Below are 21,423 nucleotides of genomic sequence, written 5' to 3'. Positions count from 1 at the left end.
AATCTTTTAATCTTGAAATACGCTCTTTTCGGTTTTAGTGTTTGACCGCTCTATGATACACGATCACCCTCAATTATAAGCCAGCCAACTCTGAAATCCACAAGACAGAGAGCAAATCCTTTATCCGTTCATCTTCTTAAGCAGCCCTCCGTCTGAATAAAGATGCAAGATACACTGCACAGTTTAATTACTTTATTTTTTTAAAATCCTGTCAGAAATATAGCTGTGCATTAATTACAAAATATATTAAACAATCTATTGATACTTCGAAAGGAACAGGAGTACTTTCATTCTGTTCAAATGCAAACCAATACAAACCTTTAACACTGACCCCAGAATAATCTTTTGCATCCATCATCATATAGTTGATAAGAAAGCGTCTCTAAATAAGAACAGAAAGGCCACCCTGATTTTATTTCATTAGCAAGTCTAATCCCTTGACAGCAAACATGACCAGGCATATCACAAGACCAGTTAAAAAACAAGTCTATATATCTCACATTATCTGAGCTCCCACATATACATTACATACCAACATTTTTAGTAAAATAATTTTCCCTGCCCTGCAGGGGAAGACATTCAAAGGCAAAAAGAAAACACATTTGCAATATATTATAATTGGAAAATATGTGCCATAGCAGCTGTGCAAATACATATACTAAGAGTATCTGACTTTTAACACATTCAAAACAACAGAAATTTGGAAGATAAGCTAAGCCACTTACTAAAACATCTTGAGATCTAACAATGCTGCAAAGCATCATGAGTGACAGACCTAGAGAACACCATTCCTGAAGAAATTATACATGAAACTGATTAAATCCTTGTATTTCTTCATGTTTGTTTTAGAGACAACTATCAAGGCTGCATACCATTCTGCTTCCAGTGAAGGAGTTCTCCTAATTATACCTCAATCCACCATGGTATAATGATTTCTCAAAAAAAAAAAAATCTGTAAGAAGGGGACAAGATGCTGTTTCACACAAACCTATTTTTACATAGAAACTGAATTGCTTAGAAAAGTTTGAATTAAAGATCATAGTCGTGAAGACTATACATTGAGATGGTACCAATCCAGACTCGTCAGTTCTTCCATTAGCTGAAGATGATATTCTTACTTGGAAGAGAGAGCTCTGCGAACTGCAGTTGAAGTGAACAGCAGTTTGGAAGATGGGTAAAGAATGAGGAAACTGGAACAAATATATGAATAAACACTTCATTGACATTTATGTGACAGAAATATTTAACTTTAAAAAAAGTAAATTCCTATTTAGCATGTTAGCTCTCAAAGTTTCTTATGTAAAACTCTGGCATTACAGTAATTTGGCATCACTCAGAGTTCTACTTGGTGATATTAAAATACAAAACCAGTAGAATAGCAGCAGTGACTAAAGCATTCGTATTACTGTGGTCGATACAGAATTATACATGCACTAGCTTTCTATTTGCTATTGGGTTGTGCTATCGTACAATACTAACCTGAATCATTTAAACTCCTGAACCTGCCACCAAGCTGAGTTTCTTCCCAAGGCAGAACTTTATCAGATGTAGCAGATAAGGCTCAAAGCAAAAATTCAGCGTGTTGTACTTGAGGGTTCATAATACAAAGCTTCAAAAGTACAGGAAGTATTAATGCACTTAGTGGGTCTTGGTTATAAACACTTAGAACACAGACTGAGGTCGTTTTTGTTAACAACACTAGGGCTGAGAAAGGACCTGTGCCAGGAAAAAGCTCTCAAATTGCAAGCCCTTCTTCTGCCTTTCTCCCCTAACACACCCAGAAAAAGGATAATGGCCATCTCTGAACATCTTGGAAAAAGGATGGATACCGAACATAGCCTGAAAGTGACTGGAGAACTGGCATACAGTGTTAGGAACTGTCATCTGTATGCAGCGGATCTGGGCACTGTTAGATGTATGAAAAGATCTTCGTTAAGAATGGTTTAACTACCAACGCTGCTCTGATTGGAGACACTCCAAAACAATTCAGCTAACAGGATGAGGCTATTCAGTATAAAAACTACTTAAGAGGTTTAAAAGTTTTAAAGCACGGATCTTTTCCTGTTTTCGAGTAATAAATGTTCACCTGTCCTCTGAACTCACAGAACACACCAAGTCAGTCCTGACCGTCACGTTTACCATGAGCCAGGACGTTCAGGTTTCAGTAGTGACAATGCTCAGCTGAATACAGTCCCTCTTCAATTAGTAGGCTCTACCTGAAAATTAAATTTTGTTCAGCTGGATATGACGAACAATCGGTAAGGTTGGGTCCTGGAAATTTTAAGCTCATGCTGGTAGGCAGAGAATTAACCCATACCAATATCCTACAGTATTATTTCATGGAGTTTTATGTATGGCTTAGTTCTTTCTTTTGTATCAGACTGTGTACTTAAGCTATGGGGTGAACAAAATTTTCTTCTTCCCCCTTTTGAAAGGAGAAGATTCAGAACCTTATCAGCACCATGGTAAATTACTAGCACCAGTGAACTTAACTACTCAGCTTTGACTGGTCAAAACTAACATTTATATGGCATACAAACAAGCAGTATAGAAAACTAATACGTGCAGCACGAGGAAGCTCATGAATCCTTGAAATATTGAATTTAGTGTTTGGTTAAAGAGATGCTAAGGAAGCCAGATTTTTTTTTTCCGGAGAGCAAATGGGATTGCAGTTTTTCCTCAAACTAATTAATAGACTTTTCTTCCTTTCTGAAGTGTTGAGGGTGGCCCAGTTCCTATTGTCTAATGGGACAGGAAATGGCCACAACAGCTGGATGTTGATATGGCCGGCTGTCCACTGAGAATTAAGAGGAAATGATGTAGGTCATACATCACCCAGAACATCAAGGCATCACTCAAACAGATGCAGATCAGAAGTTAAACTCGGTACAAATTCAGGTTTCAACAACAGTAAAACAAATTCTGCAAGACGCTGTTTAGTTACTATACACCTTCGCTCACATATCCACCCGCAACCTGAAAAACGTCCAGTGCTAGCAGGAGATCCTATCAGCACAAAGGTATCTCATTCTAATGCCACACTTTTACCGCTCTGCTGACAGTGATCCACGTTCTGGGCTTGGATCACACATTTATAAAAAAGATTGGTCAAAATAGAGAGAATTAGGGGGGGTACTTTCAGACATTTCTTCAGTGAGCTCGACTCATAGTCATTTAACCTTCTTCACAATGCTACCACACACCTTTCAGCAATTCTATTATCAACTTTATATTGACATGCAACTTCCCGAAGCTAACTTCAGGAAGTTTGAACTTCTCAGCAGACAAGGGTCAAAGCATCTCACTCTAGGTGATGTCAGCAAAGCCTTAACCTGACTTCAGATTTCAAGAGAAGCATAGCCAATTCAAAATTCAAGATAAGCCAATATAGAAACTGTCGGAACTCCAAAACAAAGCTTACCCAAGCTCTGTGTAAATAATAAAAAAAACAAACAGAACAATCAAACCCTCATCTTTATTAATTAGGCACTTTCCCTGCTACAGTGTCTATTCCAAGGCACTGTGGCTCAAAGATTTACATGTCTTTTCTGATATGACGTACGCTTGGCTGAACACAAATGTCTAGGTACTTCAGTAGGATTTTCTTGTAGGCAGTTAAGTGCTGATTAACCACACTTCATTTAGTTAGCTTGCTACAGAAGTTGCTTATTACTTTAATAGAGAACAATAAGTAGTATTTGAACACATTACCTCATAGGAAAAAAAAAGGAGCAACAACAGAGTTCGATTCAGGTGAAGATCAACTATGTTGGCAACTATGATCTTTTTTACACTTTCAGCCTATTGGACAATGAAGCATGCGTGTAATTTGTGGTGGAAGAGCATGACCAGGGGCTCCGTTCCTCTGGTTAAGACTTACAGGTTACACAGCACCATCAGTACTGCGAGCTTGAAATCCTTCTCTGCGAAGGCTGTTCAAATCTAGCCGTGTTAGAACTTCACAGCGTACCAGAAGGGTGTCATCTTTTACGAAGGTTCTTTGCTCCAAGTTCTGCAGGTGCATGAAAGTCACGTAACCAAAACCTTTTGGATTGCGGTGAATTGTTGGTCTCTGGAAGGCTAGCAACTCTGGCTTGGCTTCCATTACTTCTTCATGATTCTGCCGTTCAGGGCCTTCTGATTGATCCAAAATAGAAAGTCGTATAGTGCCTTGGAAGGGCCAAGGCAGATGGCTGTCGTATTCTCCTTGCATAGTGTGGACAAACAGAGATATAAAATTAGCACAACGCTGAGCATTTGGTAACTGGATATGCAAGCGCAAACACAGCTTGTAGCCAGGTTTTCCAGTATAGAAGCCAGGACTGTGCATCACAACAGGTCTCTCTTCTTTCTGTGCTTTCTGAAGTCCACTGAAGTTTTCAATCTTCCATATATAAATACCATTACATTGCTGTGCCTCCATTTCAGTAATTTTTCCCTCCAAATTTCGAATGGTACGTTTGAGTTCTGCCATGTGAATGTTCTGAGTCTCCATTTTAGCAATGAGTTCTCTGATTTGGTGATCTTGTCTTACCAGGCGACCTTCCAACTGCTGAATAGTTTCTTTGAAGTTTTCAACTTCCGGATTACAATTATATGGGGCATGTGACACATGGGAGAAGAGGGCAGGCTCAAATGGTAGTCCATTGATAAAGGGTACAGGATTTGTAGCAGTAACACTGATATTTTGAAAACTCTGAGCCATCATTCTCATGTGAACCTGAGTGAACTCCTGCATATGTCGTGCCAGTTCATTCCTCTGCATCTAGAATTTAAGAGACGTAGCATTAAAAATATATCACACATCTTCTCTAATCACATCCTAAATGTGGCTCTGAAGAAAATCAAACAAGTTGCTTCTGTTACGTGAGAAAAACCAGAATGTAAATCAAAGAAAGGTGATGTGACCAAGTAGCACTACCAATGGAGGGCTTCAAATTTAAGATCACTTATGTCAAATGAAAAAATATGTTCAAATGCCAGTGGGCAAATACTATTCAACTCAAAATTGACACAGTGTAAAAGTGTTAGTGATAAACAGGTACTTTTCTGTGTGCTAAATCAGCACTGTATTTCCTTCACTGATTTGTTGAAATGGCTCCACAGTACCAGATAATAAAGATGTATGAAAACCAGTGGGGAAAGGGTGAAAAGATAAATGTTTAGAGTTATTGCACAACTAAAAATGAGAGTATCTAGATTAAATAATTTTGGATTTAATCAAATTTAAAACATTCTCAAGTTTTCTTTACCAAACTCTAAAAGCCATAATTGCATTTGGTCACAACTTTTCAAGAAATGTTAGAAGAAGCTACTTTATTGGTATGAAAGCTGAGAATACTCTCATGGATTAATAAAAGTATGTCCATCAAGCAAATAATTCACTTTTCTAAATTTGAGAAGGACTTTTGAAAGGCACTGCATCAGCACATAGTGCTTTATAATTAAAATACTTCAGAACAAAAAAAACCACACACACTCCACAAAACAGTGAAGATTTGGACAGGTAGATGAGATGAGAACAGAAAAAGACATTAAAAAAAAGAAACATGCAGAAGGTCTGCAACTCTTGATTATGATAAAGGCTTACCTTTTCAGGGCACCCAAAGGCACTATAAAAACATGGTACTGGGGCAGTAGGACAATCATTATCGTAATGGTTAGGCATCTAAAACAAAGAAGATTTGCAATTAATTTTCCCATTACGAGTATTCTCTTATAACATCCTAAAAGAATAGGGCTGGATGGACTCTGATTATGTACCTGAAGCCAGATCAGTTTATTCCTGTATCAGTACTCAAAGAAATATGGAAGCTTTGAACACAAATGTTAGTTAATGATACAAGTTCTGTATCCTCCTTGCATGTACTTTAACACTTCATTGCCTTATAGTTTTTACATTATGCATCAGAAAGCATTCAGGTTTTTCCTCACATGAATGCAAGCCTTTCGTTTCTAACCTATGCTCCAGCTAGATCACAATCCATTTCTTTCCCTTCTGCAGGGCTATTTGCATATACTTATAAACAACTGTGGCACTCTTCATTATCTTCTTCTTCAGAAAGTCCACATTTATTTCAGTTTTTCTTATGGTCCATGTCTTCCAGACCCAATTATCTCACTGCTCTGAATCCTCCCTATCCATCCTCACCCCAAAAGCTGAACAGCTTCAGCTGATACCCTACCAGCCCTAATCAGAGCAAAAGATAGTTCTGTGTTTCTCAGGCAAAATACTAGCTTATGTAACCCAAAACGTCTTGTTTAAATATCATGATGCAGTAGAGCACAAGCTTAACACAGGTCATCCGTTAATTCTAAATCGATACCTGTTTTAGCATTCTCTGTTTCACAGTCTCACAACTCATTATTTGATCTAGTGACACATTTTTGCCGTTGTCATTACTGAACTCACTCCTGTTTTTCAGAGTACTTCTCTGATTTTTCAAGATCATTCTTTATTTTAATCTGAGTCATTAACATAGTTGCCATTCCATTCAAACAGATAGGCTGCAAATTAAGTAACATTTATCATTTTCCTGTCAATAAAGTAAGTTGTTACTGAATAGAAGAAATAGCAATGATTATTATGATAGTAATGGACATGCAGAATTCTACCCAGCATCTACAGTTCAGTAGTGAATTATTTAGAGCTACTTTCCAATAATGGCTTTCCAGTTACAAATATTCTCCCTCTTTGCCCAAATTAAAGCTTTATCTTCTAACATCAGCCATAATCACAAGCTGCTATTTGGTATTCTTTAACCCCCATTCAAGATCAGAAACACGCAGCATGGCAACTGTCAAGCAGCAGCATACCCAAACAATGTGATTTGCACCTAGAAATCCTACAGTGGCTTACCAGACTGCAACTGCAAGCAGATGCAGTGTTTAAATTAATATTACACCTGCAGTGGATGCAACTTTTTCAAAGAGAGGCAAGGAGAGATCTATTAGCCAGCAGACAAACTATTTCTTCATTTTAATTTCAGATTAAAGCAGCAATGTAAATAAAAAACATCTGATGCAGATTAAGCACAGAAAGCTACTCTCTTACCTGCTGTCTGATGAGCATTGTGTTGCAATATTCACAAAATACATTGGCAAGGGGACAGGTTTGGTCATGAAGCTGTTATCAAACAGAGAAAAGAGAGGAAAAAGAATTAATAATGTTATGTCATTTAAAAGGATGCTAATCACTTCTGATGAGATGTTTTTATCTACATTTCAAATTTTGCATTTAGGTGAATGCAACTGTAAAACAAAGTTTAAAAAAAGCATAGCAAGGAGAAAACTTTAGTAGTGACCTAGGTCTTGTCTTGTGTTTTAGCACGTATTCCCCAAAAGATGCATCTCCTGACATCCTTTCTGCCAGGAATAAAAGCTGTACATGTGTGATATTGCTTTGTATGTTACTTTGCCAGTAGATGCTACCCCTCTCTGGTGGTAAGGCCAAAAATCAATGGTTGTCACACAAGTCTTTTTGCAGCACAGGGTTTCCAAGAACGGTGTATCTAAGCACAGCCTCTGCCCAGCTTTTGCCTGTTCTAGGCTAATGCCCTGGAGTTTGTAGCTTCTCACCTCTGCAGCTAAAAGAGCTCTTCTAGACCATTTTTTTTTAAATTGATGTCACATTTAAAAGCAAACTCTTGCAAGTGGAGGCTGGAAGACTAAGTACCTCTTTATCTTCATAAGCCATAGATGTGGCACAGTTGGGACAACAGACTTGACGCCGCAGACACTCCTGTGTCATGTGCTCTTTCAGATGGTTCTTCTGAAAGGCTCCTTGGCACTGCGGGCATTCCACGGTGGAGAAATCACAATGCGACTGGTGGTCCTGAATGTGGACAAAAGAGGGATCTCATACTACAAATAGGTACAAACTGCTCACCTGTTTTTCAAATAAAGCACAGTACAAGAGAAACAAACAGCTATCTTTCCTTCTTTCCCTCCAAGAAAACCCTCAGATGCTTACCCTGACTTTACTGGCAGTGTCACATTAATAAGATCAGGACTTTATATATTCAGAGTGAACACGTTCACATATTAAAAGTACTCTCCGGTAAAATTCAGCTTTATGTTTTTTTCCTAATAACTGGGTACGTTATTTTCCAAAACAATTGCTTCAACTAATGTATCTAGCTGCTTTCAAGGAATATTAAACTGACCTTAGAGAACTTGTGTGAAGTACAGATAAAGCTGATCAAAAGATAAACATGAATGATCCTAAAGAGCTAGCTGCATTAGTACAATTTTCATGCACTGCCATATTCACTTGAGAATCACCTAATTACAACTAAACACTCGTTAAAAAAAAACAAACATGCAGCTATTGGGTTGAATGAACAACACACTGAATCAGCATGAAGAGGTATCAGGTATGCTCATCTATAGTAAGTTATTTTGAATTGTTTACGTGTTCATGAAAACAAGGTTCCATATTTTCAGAACTAATTCTCACCTCTAAATGCCTCAGCTCCATCTTCATGCAGCAGCCCTTGTTGGGACACTTAACCGTTAATGAAAGGATTTCCCGTTTAGCGAAGTTGTCAGGAAAAAGTTGATTTTCGAGCAGAATTTCGTTGTCTACTGGACATTTGTGACCTGCATCTCTACAATGCCAGAAAAAAGGGAAAAAGAGATTGAGTTTCCTTTGCCCTTAATTTAAAATATTTTTACACTAGCAAGACATTAGTGGGCAAATTAATAACACATTAAAATAGTCCTTGAAAACAATGGCATTTATGTGACAATTACCAGAAGTTATGTAAATCAGAAATGTAAATCACAAAAATAGTCAGTACACAGCTTCACTTGGGGTAGAACTATTGGGATCATAGAGCTGTTCTAGCTCAGTAGCTTTTAACTGACCAAATGGCATGATAGATACCTTGCAAATAAACTTGAGGAGGATGTTGAGAACCTAAGAACTTATGGTCTCGTTTCTGTAAGTACTTCACATAGCTCAAACACAAAAGTATTATTTCAATACTATTTCAAAACAGTTCTTTAAAGGTTCTTAGACATTCTCTCCCTTCTTCCTCACTTGGGATATTCTATGATTCTATTTTCTTCTCACTTGGAAACATCAGTAATATGGAAAAATACATGGGGTGGAAAAATGTGAGAAAGCACTTGTGCTGCAAAGATCAAGTGTCAGATCATTGTCGTCGCTTGCAAGCGGGAGGGGAAGTAGAACTTAGTGGGCTGTGGAGGACAGGAGGGAATTTGTGCTCTTTGTTGGAAAAGGAAATAATTGGTCAGCACCTCCTTCATTAGCAATGCTGCTAGAGGAAGTGGGGGTAATGTTTAGACTTTAGAAAGAGACAATGAACTTCCTTTCCGAGGTTTTGCTCGCAAGAGTTAGCTTGCCACAAGTCTGGTAGTCATACTTCTAAACAAATGGAAAAAAGAAAATAACCTCGTGTGCCATTTTGTGTCATAGCTCCCTGAGCAGCGTGCTGATCTTTGTCACAACTCAGAAGTGTTCCCCCAACGCGCACACAATCCACAGGCAGCCACTTTTTAACGCGTATAACTTGGTTACAAACACCCTGCTTGATGCAGTATAATGGTAGTTTGGTACACCTGCTGCTAAGACAGTAGCTTTACTTCTACACATGAAAGATAACCACCTATAATAATAGCCAACAATATATTCATTATAAATAATGACACTAGATCTCCAGCTTAAATAACCAGCAGTCTAAGGGTAAAATAAGAATGAATGGCAGTTTTATAAAGATTATAAAAATGAAAGAGCAAAGACACATTGTGTAGGATATTAAACAGACATTAAACAAGTATTGGAATTGTGTTTAAAAGGCTGCTTATATCCATCCACAGACAAAGATGTGCTATACATTTCCTATCACAGAACTGAGTTTATGCACCTCTGTTCTAAGGTACTTTACAGTGGTAAAGTAATTCCTGTGCTGGAAAAAAAAACTATTTACCAGGTTGAGTTGTGCCACCCACAACGGTAACTGTGAAACAGTAATCATCTACCATGAAGTACAATGAATATTCCTATGATTTCTGTTGCATTTTAAACATAGGTATGAAAAGCCAAGCCAGGATAATTTAGTTTAAAGAAAAAGACCGCTCCATGATTTTAACAACTGAGCAGTTTAGCCTAGAAGCAAAATAGTCGGCATATACTTTAATTGGAGCCATGTAGGTTGTCTAATGAACTGCCAGCACCCAAAGCTTTCCTTGCTGACCCTTGCCAGCTCACAATTCTGCTTATCAGATAAAAGAGGTTCTGCTGTTTGGTCTGCCCTACTACAAGCCCTGAGTTAGCTTCGACCTAAGACAGGAGAAGAAAGACGAGAGTGAAGTTTAATTAACTATTGCATCTGAACCTAGTTCTTCCAAATTTTCTAATCAACTATTTTGTAGGCAGCAATGTTTGTAAACTATTATTTGTAGTTACCACAGCAGATAAGCTTCTTCACTCCCATGACTCATAGCACTTTAAAGCACTTCAGGCTGCCTTACTTAAAATGATAACAGGACTTGCTGGGAAGCGAACACTTACTGCGATTGAAACCCATCATGTCCCTCCCATTACAAGATCTAAGGCTAGAGTGCTTAACCCCCCTCCCCCCCCCCTTTATTTTTGTTAATACAAATCTTTCTAGCTGCAGGCACAGCATCTTCAGCATGGGCAACTACAACTGCTGCCTAAGTCGCACGAAGCAATTACTCAACAACTATGTGTCCATCCTGTATCACTTAAAGTCCTCAATCAGTGTTCAACCAGACTAGACAGTGGGAAAATTAGTAAGAAAACAGAAGCACTTTTTTCCTGACCACGTAAAGGCTGTGACAATCACTTAATGAAAAAAATACCACTTAGACAATGTAAAAATCACTTTCAATTCTCGTTTTAGTTCTGTACAAACTTCTCAATGACATCCATCAATACTGTACTGTAGACACTACATACTCCAAATCAATACTGTACTGTGGAGACTACAGTGATAGTCCAAATCAATAGCTCACTCCACGTATCCCAATTAAGCATGCAATTCAGCCCTTCAGAAGGGCCTGGCAATCCAAGTTCTGCTCTGCTTTTACAAGCATTCACTGCACTCCAAAGGCAGATTCCAGTGGGGAATGGGGGAAAATATTTACTACTACTGAAACATTTGAAATATCACAGTGATGATCTATCGCCTCCAAGATCAAAAAAGCTTGCCATCTGTGCTCAGTATTCAGGTGAATTGTAAGCTTACCTCTGGAGGTTAAGTAAAAAGCGGAAGGTATACAAGAAGGAAAAACTTCTGGTTATGAGAACTGTTTATAGACCAAAGAGTGTGAGTAGAGCAAATAGTCTGTTAATTTAACAGAGAAGAGAAGAGACACCATTTCCTATGCCTGAGGTTTAAGAAGGAAGTTTCTCTACCTGCTCTGAGATGTTATGTTGTGAGCACAAGCTTGCTGCAGTTCCTCACTAAGTACCACGGAAAATTCTAACCAATGACCACAACTGTGCAGCTCTTCAGCAGAAGTGTTATAAAACAAGATCACCATGCAGGATCTAAAAGACTGGATCCAAGACATCCACTTTTGGTAATTTTAAGTTTAGTTATCATAGGAAGATGACTGTCTTTGAAATGCCTAATGAATAGAAATTGCTAATGCTCACAATACTTCAGTACTGACTAATTTACCTTCACGATTTGCAGGCATCATCCTCCTATGAGAAGGTTTAAAGATTTCTTACCTCTTCCTTCTTCCAGAAATTCCCAAATTAAAGAAAAGTATAAAAACCACTATTGCCAAAAAAAGCATAGCAACTCAGAGAGAGTAAGGAATTCCAAAATGGCTTTTGTAAGTACAGAAGTCTAATTTGATACTTACAAGGACACATGAATTTATGTATAGTAATCTATTGAAATAATTTAGGCTGGAATCTGCAAAGTGAAGGCCAGAAAGTGAAGCCAAGAGCTTGTGCCTGGGAAGTTGGATACATACAATCAAAGCCGACAAGTTTACTTTCATTTTTGCTTTCTTCCATGCTTTTGGCTGATGTGAATGTCACTGAACGATGCAGTTGGGTAAGATCTGACTTACCCTTTATTTTTTTAAGGGATGTAGTGAATGAGGCAAGACACTGTGGGATTGGGGTGATCTCATGGTGTGATTACTAGAGAACAGAGTATCTCTTAGCTTCCCTCAGCAGAATATACAGGAGAGTTACTTCTCATGGGTGAACGATTTTGGTATTCTGCATTTTCTGGATAACGAACTTGCATCCTGTTCTCAGAAATGCTGATGAAACTAAATGTTAAAAAGAACTGTGCTGCAAACACAAAGTTTTGTGCTCTCTAGAGGAAAATAACTTGAACTTTTGCAAGTAGGGAATAACAGTAATAAGCAGGGAATGCAAAATTAAGTTCATCCTCTTGTACTGAGCTCCTACACTTTCCTCCTTGATGTAAAAGGGATGTCATGAAGAAATACATTAGCATCAGACACAACAGTGCAGAAACTACAGAGAAGCCCACAAAACCCACAAACCCTCTGTGTTCAGAGAATACCACTGCTGGCATACCATATATTTGGTGAGCTACAAATGATGAACTATGGATAAAAAGAAATGGAACAGAACTATGAATAGATGGTATGGAAAACCAATCAAGAAAGCACTGCTCATTTTGCGCGCTAAAAATAAGTGCCCATGAAAAAAAAACAAAACATTTTGAAGTAATGCTGAAGATGATTTAATGATCTTATACACAAAGGTGTGCAAAGTAAGGTGGGAAATTAACCAACTCCACAGATGGGTCACACAGCGCTAAATAGATTCCTGCCAAACTCCTGGGACATTTGAGCTAAGGGAGCGATTTACAAGAAAACAATCTGGCTTATGCCGACTAGAAAAAAAAGCAGCATAATATCTAGCTTTCTATCAATGTGTTCCAATACTCACTGGCATGTGCGGGACAGCGACGACTGTACTCCAGGTCTGAGGGAAGTACGCTGTGCAGGTCTGCATGCTTTCTGGTTTTGTGTCCTCTTTCAACCGTTCAGTTTTATGAGTTCGGCTTATTCTTGCCCTCACAGCTCGTTCCTACCCTCCCCATATGCCATTTCCCTCTCTCAACTCTTTGTCCCAGACTATTCCCTCCTTACCATCTCCAGACCAACAAGGATGCAGATTGCAAGCAGAGAACTGAAAGCATGAATTGCCCATCTGTGCCAAGAAATCAAATTGTTGGCAGTTGCTGTAGTTATCAAGAGAAACAACCACAGGAGAAGGACAGGTATTTTAATCCCGGGCTGAAGATTGGATTTATTTGGAGGATTTGGCTACCAAGTTTTATTATTTTTATTTAACATTTACTCAATCAAGTGAATTTCTTCTTAAAAACACTTTCCCTAAGTTTTCCCTTACCTTATTGATTTGACAATGCAGCCTTTGCAGAAACGGTGTCCACATGGCGTCTGCACTGCTTCCCGAAGAGCCATGAGACAGATTGGACACTCATATTTACTTTCCAAGGGCGGATCAAACTCCACATCGTATCCTTGTGTTTCCTCTGTAAACGAACTTGGAGGGTTTCCAGTGCCGCTGCTGACGCTTACACTATCTTCTTTCGCTCCTACGCTGCAGGCGCTGGCCATGGCTGCACAGCAGCCACTTTCCAGGTCTCGGGCTCCACAACCGTTATTGCTTTGTAGCAAGCTCATAGTAGCTGATCAAGTACCACACGGAAACGCTCTGCAAGATGACAAAAAGATGTGTTAATTTAAAATATTCCAAGACCTTCCCTTCCAGACACGACCAGAGCTTATTTCTGGCCACAAGCACTGGAACAGCGCTGCACATTTGGTTCTGCTCACAATCACCAGTTTTGAATTGTCCCAGTTTCTCTGCTATATATCTTTTTTACTTATCTTGTGATATAAGGAAAGAGCACCGCATCCTGTCAGCCTGGTTCAAAAACACAAACACCTTTCTGTAATCTCTTTCATCTACCCATTTTTTGTAAATGGAGGAATATTCTCTCTCCTTGCTGCGCTTACTAAAAATCGCTCTACCCCTTCAGTATTATTTACTTCTAAAGCATTCCTAGTTTCATTGAAAAGTGCTGGAAAAATACAAGTTTTACTTGATAGCAGTAGCTCAACTCCATCTTTTCCTTTTCCTTCATCTCCTTTTCCTTCATCTCCTTTTCAACTCCATCTTTTCCTTTCAATGACTAAACATTACATTTTCTGTACAGAATTTCTGTATAAATATTGTTCTATATTTTCTGTACAAAATTTTCTGTACAAATCAGAGATTTGTAGTATAGGTTTCCAATCAGTTGAGGTGCATATCCACAAATAAAACGTAAGCCTGGGTACCCAAACCTAGCAGGTGACACACTGCAAATGAAATTCAAATGCACAGCACTGTTAGTAACATTTTAAAACCATCAATAGGAGTAAGAAGCTGCACATGAGATAAGGCTAGTATTTCTGCAGCTCAAAAAGCTATCTACAATCTAGTAGTACTCAACAGGTTTCTTGCTCTCCTCTCCCTCCTCCGGTATAGCAGGGAGGGAGGACAAGTGACATGACCGTAAGAACAGAAGATAAAAATCACACTTCCCTGAAGCAGAGTAGGGCCTATTTTTAAAATACACCTCACAAAGCAGGTTGAATTCATGGGCATGAAATTAAAAAATGCTGGTATCCCCAGCCTGTCGATATTTCTACACTGAATGAAGGAACTTTAAAGAAAGGTTTAAACAACAAATACCAATTGTGAAACTCCAAGAAACTTTCCTCTATCCCAGTTGTTTAATTGTTACAAACATTTCCCTAGAACCCTATTGCGGTTAATTGTCTTTAATTGACAACACCAAGTTGTCAATTAAATTATTCGGAGGTGCAAGGCAGCGTGAGCAGGCTGAGGGCTGCCGGGCCAGGCACACAAAGCCGGGTGCCCGCTAACAGGAGTGCAAAGGTCTTTGGAGATGCTCACCTAGTGCAGTCACTGCAATACCGTCGCGTCTTTTAAAGCCTACTGGAGGTAGAAGCCTAAGGATTAGTTCAGAGCTGGGCTGTGAGGACCATTGATCTGCATCACTTCTGCAGAATCTGGGGGCAGCGAGGATGCAGAATGAGTAGGGTCTGAAGTATCTGAAAAGTAGTGTTCCTGCCACTTCCAAATCACCGTTATGGTGCAGTCTCAAAGCACCGTTTGACAGCCTGGAGCTGTACCGCACCAGGCAGCAATGCCTGCTTCACGCAGAAATACTTCCATCGCATGGCCGTCTGGAACTGCACCCAAGGGATGAAGCTTACGTCTTCTCCAGCTCTCTGTCCCCACGTATTTATTATTCCTGTACGTCATCTACCTCAACAAGCTTTACAGTCAAGGCTCCTAAATACAGCAAATACAAACTAAACCACCAAACAACTTTCCAGCAGTTGCTTGAGGCATAGTCCCAGAATTACGAGTTTAATCCCATGGCACTGAACACAAGTACTTTGAACGGAAACAGAAGAATCAATGCTTAGAAAGATGCCCCGTGAAAGAAAGTTTTTTTAGGCTGTCACCAACAGGTCTCTTTTATTTAAGAGCTGCTGCAGAGGATGATTAGTCCAGAGGCCACACTTCATGAAAAAAATTCCAGGAACTAAGTTGGGCCAACGGAGTGTGAATGTGGGTGTGCAGGATATTGCACGGAGCAATATTGCACTGGAGCCCACAGGCCAGTCTGGGTCTGAAGACCTCGCATTCTTCTATACCACAAGGGTATATTTAGTGAGGTTAAGAAAGGGAAGAGGAACATGCATCCCTCTAGCCGTGTCACAAAAGAATTCAGGAAGTCGCAAGGAGGAAAATATCACAGCTTTAGTTAAATTCAGCTGTCATATTCATTGCAAAGCGAGCTGCTTTTCCCTTGGGCTGTTTCTAGAAATAAAACCTACAATTTGAAATACTGTTCTTGTAAGGAAGGAAACAGGACCTGACTCTTGATAGTTGAACACTTTGTAGATTTAAGTGCTGTCCTCTTTGCCCATTTAAACTGTTTCTACAGACAGAGCAGATATGTATATTCAGTCTATGGAAACAAAAATCCTATACCAGAGTCATTTTAACAAATGAGTCAGTGCAACCAGTCAACATCCCAGTCTCACACAAAAATCCCCCTATTCAGTGATACTCTCCACTCCTACATGGAGCTTTTTGTCCGCATTATGACCAAAGGGTTCGCAAAAAAGAAGTGCAAGTATCATTATCTCCTTATGACTGAATTTCCCTATCTGTAAAGAGGTGAAAATTAAAAAAGGTGATTAAGAGTCAGATCTTGAATTCTGTTCATGTTTTACATAAGGCGTGTAATAGGATTCCTCCTTCTACTCAGCTCCACTTCATTTTATCTCTAAGGAAACTTCTTCCTCCATACGCATTTATAGGCATGGGACAAGGTTTCCAAATCAAAATCCACACACACTGCTGTTACTCAGACTAGTAACCAAAGCCCAATTACTTCATCACAGTTTAAAGCAATTCCTTCACAAGTTGTAAATGCTGTAATAGGAATTTTTCTGTTCCATTTTGCCCTCCAGGAGCAGAAGATAGACTCAATCTTCTTGAACAAAGCAGTGCGAGGGCAAAACCAATTAGAGAAGACTAAAATGTTAATGTTGATGGCAGGTCTTTCCCCTGACCAAGATGTAGAAGACAGTTTGTAAGCCTACTGTGGCAGTTATGCAAGTTTCTTCCCTGGGGAATTTAAAAAAAATTTCAGGTTAGAAAAGGATGGCCTTTAAAACCCAGTGTACATCCCAAAATTTACATCAAATTGCTTTCATTTTAATTATGAAATAGATTACCAGTGAAGTAAAACCTAGCAAACATCCCCTGAAACCACACCAGCTTTTTGTCCCGTTAACAGTAGTTACTCTTCTTGCTCTGTGCTGAACAAAGTTTCTCGAGTCAAACAGAAGTGTAACTACATGTACATATTAATTTGAATACCCTGTCTACACCAGAGCCTTTAGAATTCATCCAGCTTTTTGACATGGGTAGTGTAATGCAATAAACACTCTGGTAACCTATTCTGTGACTTTTGTTTGAACAACATCAACCTACCAGCCCTCGCTTCGAGGAACAACTGAAATTAAAAGGGAGCACTGCGTGGCAATTCTAACTCTTGCTAGGATCAAGTTTCTCTGGCAGAGGAAACCTGAACACTATGTTTGATAATGCACCTGAAACGCTGTTCCCTAGAGCTAGGAAGTCCCATCACACTCGCTGAGCAGTCAGATAGTGGTTTTGGCTTGCACATATGGGGTACCCAAAGTCCTTGGGCCACCAAAGGCTGTTTTTTGTTTTTATTTTTCTCTCCAAGGCAACAGCTTTATATCGTTTGGCCACAGAAAAGAAGGTGCTTTCCAGGCTAACTGGTAATGGTCAGAATGTTTGATCATTATTTATACTGCAGAAACCTTGAATGATCCATCTCTAAAGATCAAACCTTCATGTCCCCAAACCAGAGCAGACGCAGGAGTCCCAACCCCTTTTTTCCAAATTTAAGACTAAACCATAACGAAACCTTTCTTCAGTAGGTAACCTGCGCTATGTTGCTATTTACACTGCTGCATTACAAAATGATAAGGTTAATCTGTGATAGCACGGTCAGGCCAGAACAGCAAACTCCTGCGAGCATAATGTACCTTATGATTCACAATTAAATTAAAAACCTTCTACACTTTAAATTACCGTGTCCAATAAAGCTCTGTAGTCTGACTCGCGAAGCCCCAAAGTAAAATGGAATTTAGCTTGGATTTTTAGAGATGTTCAAGCTCCACCTAAGAGCCACAGGATTAATTTATAAACTTTTCTAAATCAAAAGCATTTAGTGGTACAGAAGATATCTTCCAATTGCCTGGAAAATTACACAACAATTTGAGTAATAGGGAGGGGATAAGACTAGGCATTGTACCCTATTTACACTGAAACATGAAATTGTATCTTTGTGCATTTGACAAACGTGAAGGAACACTGTACAGGGAGCGCAGCAGTTGTCATGAAGCAGGAAAATTTCAATATTAATCCATAAATATTGAATAGAATTAATTTCTATGGGACCTTTGCTAGAAAGTTCATACTGAGTAGCCACATAAAGAAGGAAATCAATACAGAGAACTATTCCAAATCCCTTTCCGTACTTGAGGTCCATAAACCTAACTAAACTGCTTTCAGCCTGGCCAACACATAGCCAGCAGAGGGCAATGCCTCCAGGCAAAACTCTGCTTTTTCTCCTTCTGCCTCGTTAAGAACAGTTCTGTACGTACAGATTTCTGGGTCATGAGACTGACACACCAGTGGAGTGACTTTGGGTGATTTGTTTATGAAGCAATACGTGCAATGCTTATTCTCAGGCATATCAATCAATGGTCTCCTGACAACTGATAAGCACTATGCTCGGCAGCATTCGTAATATCAGGTTTACAATTATCATCACCACGGCCCCATCCTGGCAAAAACATAAAATGATGTAAGTTCATTTTAATTAATACCTATAAAGCACTTTCATTTCAAAGCAATCAAATAGCTAGACAAGAAAAAGCAGCAGCAGACTCAGGCAGAACTCATAACTGCAAAAAACAGCTTCTGTTTCTTGTAAAAATCTGCAAGCACGTTACAAGCATTTTGTTATCAACCTTTTTTTCCCCCCTCTAATATCTATACCTATTAAGTCTTCCAAGTCCCTTGGAGAACCCATATGCTTACTATTCCTCCATGTGAAACTAAACACTAAATAAAATCTTCTGTTTGAGGTGCATACAGCCTACCAACAATATGAGAAGTTCATCAGGCACTGTCACTGCTCCAGTCACCGGCATGGAGTGACCTTTGGGGGCTTTCTGAACCTTTGTAGGTGGTTTCTCTTAGCTTGGAGAGAATGCTGTCAGACTTTAATCACGTGTATCATTTACATTAGGAGACTAGATGGAGGCATATTCCAAGTTACGAATGTATTTTATCCTACTTAACTATGTCAAAACAAATTTAATTTTGTTGAGCACTGGAAGTGCCATACGCTGTATTTAACACCAAAATATTCCATGGGTCTTTCCCTAACTAAAAAACAAAACAAAACCCCAAGCCCTTCAGCTGACTAAATTCTAGAGATATTTCACTGAGAATTGTTCAGATTAGCAAAAACAAGCATTATTAGTGAGAAAAACAATACGATTCAAATTCTTTACTTTGGCAGAGACTCTGCTCTCTTTGGCCTCTGCTTTCCTGTTGCACATTGTGATAAGTGTTGTGCCTTTCTGTATTCCTCAACAGATCTGCTGAGAAGTTAAGATGCTGTCACAATGCGGACAAGGTAAACATTAGGACAGAAAGTACTTCCAAAAGAGGTAGGGAAAAGTAGAGCTACGAACAAATGTCATTTCCGCAAGGCACAGGCTGCAGAGTGGATTTAATTATCATCCACCTCGACAAGCAGTCAGCCTGTATGCGGTATTAGTAAAATTATTTGAGACACTGGGAAAGTAAATAACGAGTTAGGCACACATCCTGAAACAGCTCAAGCATTTCCCCTTTTCACTCTGCCTTACGTTTACTTTTATTTTCTTTTTGAAGTGCTTTATACTCCGAAGCCTGTATCATTAGCTTTAACAGTGCGGATCTAAAACCTTTTTATATTCACTTAGCTAACGCGTGCCTTTTTTTCACTCTGAAGTTCTGGCAGCAAGCATCCATTGTGCGCGTTTCCTTTTTAAATACAGTAGGCCATCATCTAAATAGAAAGCAGGGCTGCAAAGTTACAGTGCTACAGACCTCAGCCAGCCACGTACATGCCTTAGCTTCTCATTCAACGGAGCCGGAGCGAGCTCCACAGATCACCTGCCAGCGCTGCCACCACCGGCGGCTCGCACTTTTCCAGTCCCTAGCAGCGTCCTAGCGGCGTGCAGAACTTGTCAGAAGCAAACAGGGCGAAATACTTTCGGTTAGCTCTAACTGCTGGGTGTAAGGGATATAATTAGCACATCTTCCTTTCACCTACAGCTGAGACTTCCGTTCACATCCGAACAGACTCGCCCTGACCTATCTAAACCAGACGAAAGCGATGCAGAGCACTACTGAAGTAGTAACTGGTGGCTGGCGTTAGGAAGGAAGCCTGTTATAAACGCATGGTGCTGCTGGGTACAAAACCCAGCTCTCCGTTTCAGCAGCAGTCCGGCCTCCTGCAAACGCCTCCCACCAGGCACCTCAGCACGCTACCGCGTCCCGGAGCGCTCGCTGAGGGGGGCTGAGCCCTTCCCAGGCCCCAGAGAGGCCGCCGGGCACCTGCCGGGCCCCGGCCGGGCGCAGCTCCCCGCGTGGAGCCCCGCGGCCCCGGGCCGAGCCCTGTTCCCGTGTGGGCGCCGCTCAGGCCGAGCCCCAGCCCCGGCAGCCGCCCGCTCCCCGCTAAGCCCCGGCCCGGGTCGAGGCCCCGCGCCCCGCTCCCTCCGCCCGGGCAGCGCCGCGACCCCCGGCCCCAGCCCCGGCCTCCGCTCACCGCCGGCCCCGCCGGCCGCTCCCCGCCAGCGCCGCTTCCGCCTTCTCCTCGGGAGGCACCGGGGCGGCGGCCGCCCGGCCCGAGCGAGGGCCCGGCCCCGCGGCAGCGCCGCCTGTCGGCGCGGGGTCCCGCAGCCGGCCCCGAGCCCCGAGCCCCGAGCCCCGAGCCGGCCGCTGCTGCCCGGACGGGCGCCCGCGGGCAGAGCTGGGCCGCGGCGAGGAGCAGGGGGTGCGGGTGCCCCCCGCTGCAGCGTGCGGGGCCGTGCTTAGGGACCTGTCCCGCCTGGGGACGCTGCGCTGCTGCCCCCGAGCCCGGGAGCGCCGCCGCTCTCCGGCAAGGCCTCGGTGGGACGCCTCCGCTCGGGCCGCGCGGCAGGGAAATGCCCGCTGCAGGGGAGCCCCGAGCAGCGCGGTCCCTGCGGCACCGGGCCGCGGGGTCCCAGCGGGCACGGCCGTGCCCCCGCACCAGGCCCGCCGGACAACGCGGTGCCGGCCCGGGGCGGTGGGGACGGTGGCTTCTAACGCAGCTCGCCACAGCGGGCGGCTCTACGGAAGTGAAAAAGCGGGCAGCGCGAACGCGAGCACAGCTGCATTTCCTTAAACACCAGGAGGGGGAATTTCGCTGTTTGCCTCGGTGACTTTCCTTGGCGAGCATCCCAGGCAAGCACGAATTTTCAACCCAGGCAGCTCTCCTGTTCCCTGGGTCAGAGGGGCAGGCACTGGGAGTCCCGGCTCTGTGGTGATGTGAGGGGTCCCTGGCAGAGCTGCGGGCTCCTGCCCTCACCAGAACTGCTCGTCTGCCCCGAGTGCTGAGCGGGCAGCGGGCAGGATGCTGCCTCTGGAGAAAAGGCTTACGGCAGCCCCTAAGACGCCCCTCTGAGAGCTGCTTTTGTCCT

At 41.5% G+C, this 21,423-nt stretch overlaps 1 protein-coding gene across 1 annotated transcript; it reads right to left on the bottom strand.

Moving 5' to 3' along the window:
* Positions 1–177: 177 nt before the first annotated feature.
* TRAF6 (TNF receptor associated factor 6) lies at positions 178–20,687 on the bottom strand. Its single transcript, XM_066997090.1, has 7 exons — positions 20,529–20,687; positions 13,403–13,729; positions 8,459–8,609; positions 7,676–7,834; positions 7,055–7,126; positions 5,591–5,668; positions 178–4,765 (listed from the first exon to the last, which is right to left on the bottom strand). The coding sequence occupies exons 2-7, from the start codon at positions 13,696–13,698 to the stop codon at positions 3,884–3,886; spliced, it is 1,638 nt and encodes a 545-aa protein (XP_066853191.1). The 5' UTR covers positions 13,699–13,729; positions 20,529–20,687; the 3' UTR covers positions 178–3,883.
* Positions 20,688–21,423: the final 736 nt, after the last annotated feature.

This window comes from Anser cygnoides, chromosome 5 (assembly GCF_040182565.1).
Source record: "Anser cygnoides isolate HZ-2024a breed goose chromosome 5, Taihu_goose_T2T_genome, whole genome shotgun sequence".
Classification (NCBI taxonomy): domain Eukaryota; kingdom Metazoa; phylum Chordata; class Aves; order Anseriformes; family Anatidae; genus Anser; species Anser cygnoides.
The sequence above is the reverse complement of the archived record's forward strand: the minus strand, read 5'-3'. Positions and strand labels throughout refer to the sequence as shown.

Bases quoted from the DNA above. Each gene is read 5' to 3' on its own strand.
- TRAF6 (XM_066997090.1), bottom strand. From the start codon at position 13,698: ATGAGCTTGCTACAAAGCAATAACGGTTGTGGAGCCCGAGACCTGGAA. The intron at 8,610-13,402 runs GTAAGGGAAAAC...CTGGCATTGTAG, and splicing joins TGCATTGTCAAATCAATAAG to AGATGCAGGTCACAAATGTC. The intron at 5,669-7,054 runs GTAAGAGAGTAG...TCTTTGTTTTAG, and splicing joins CAATGCTCATCAGACAGCAG to ATGCCTAACCATTACGATAA.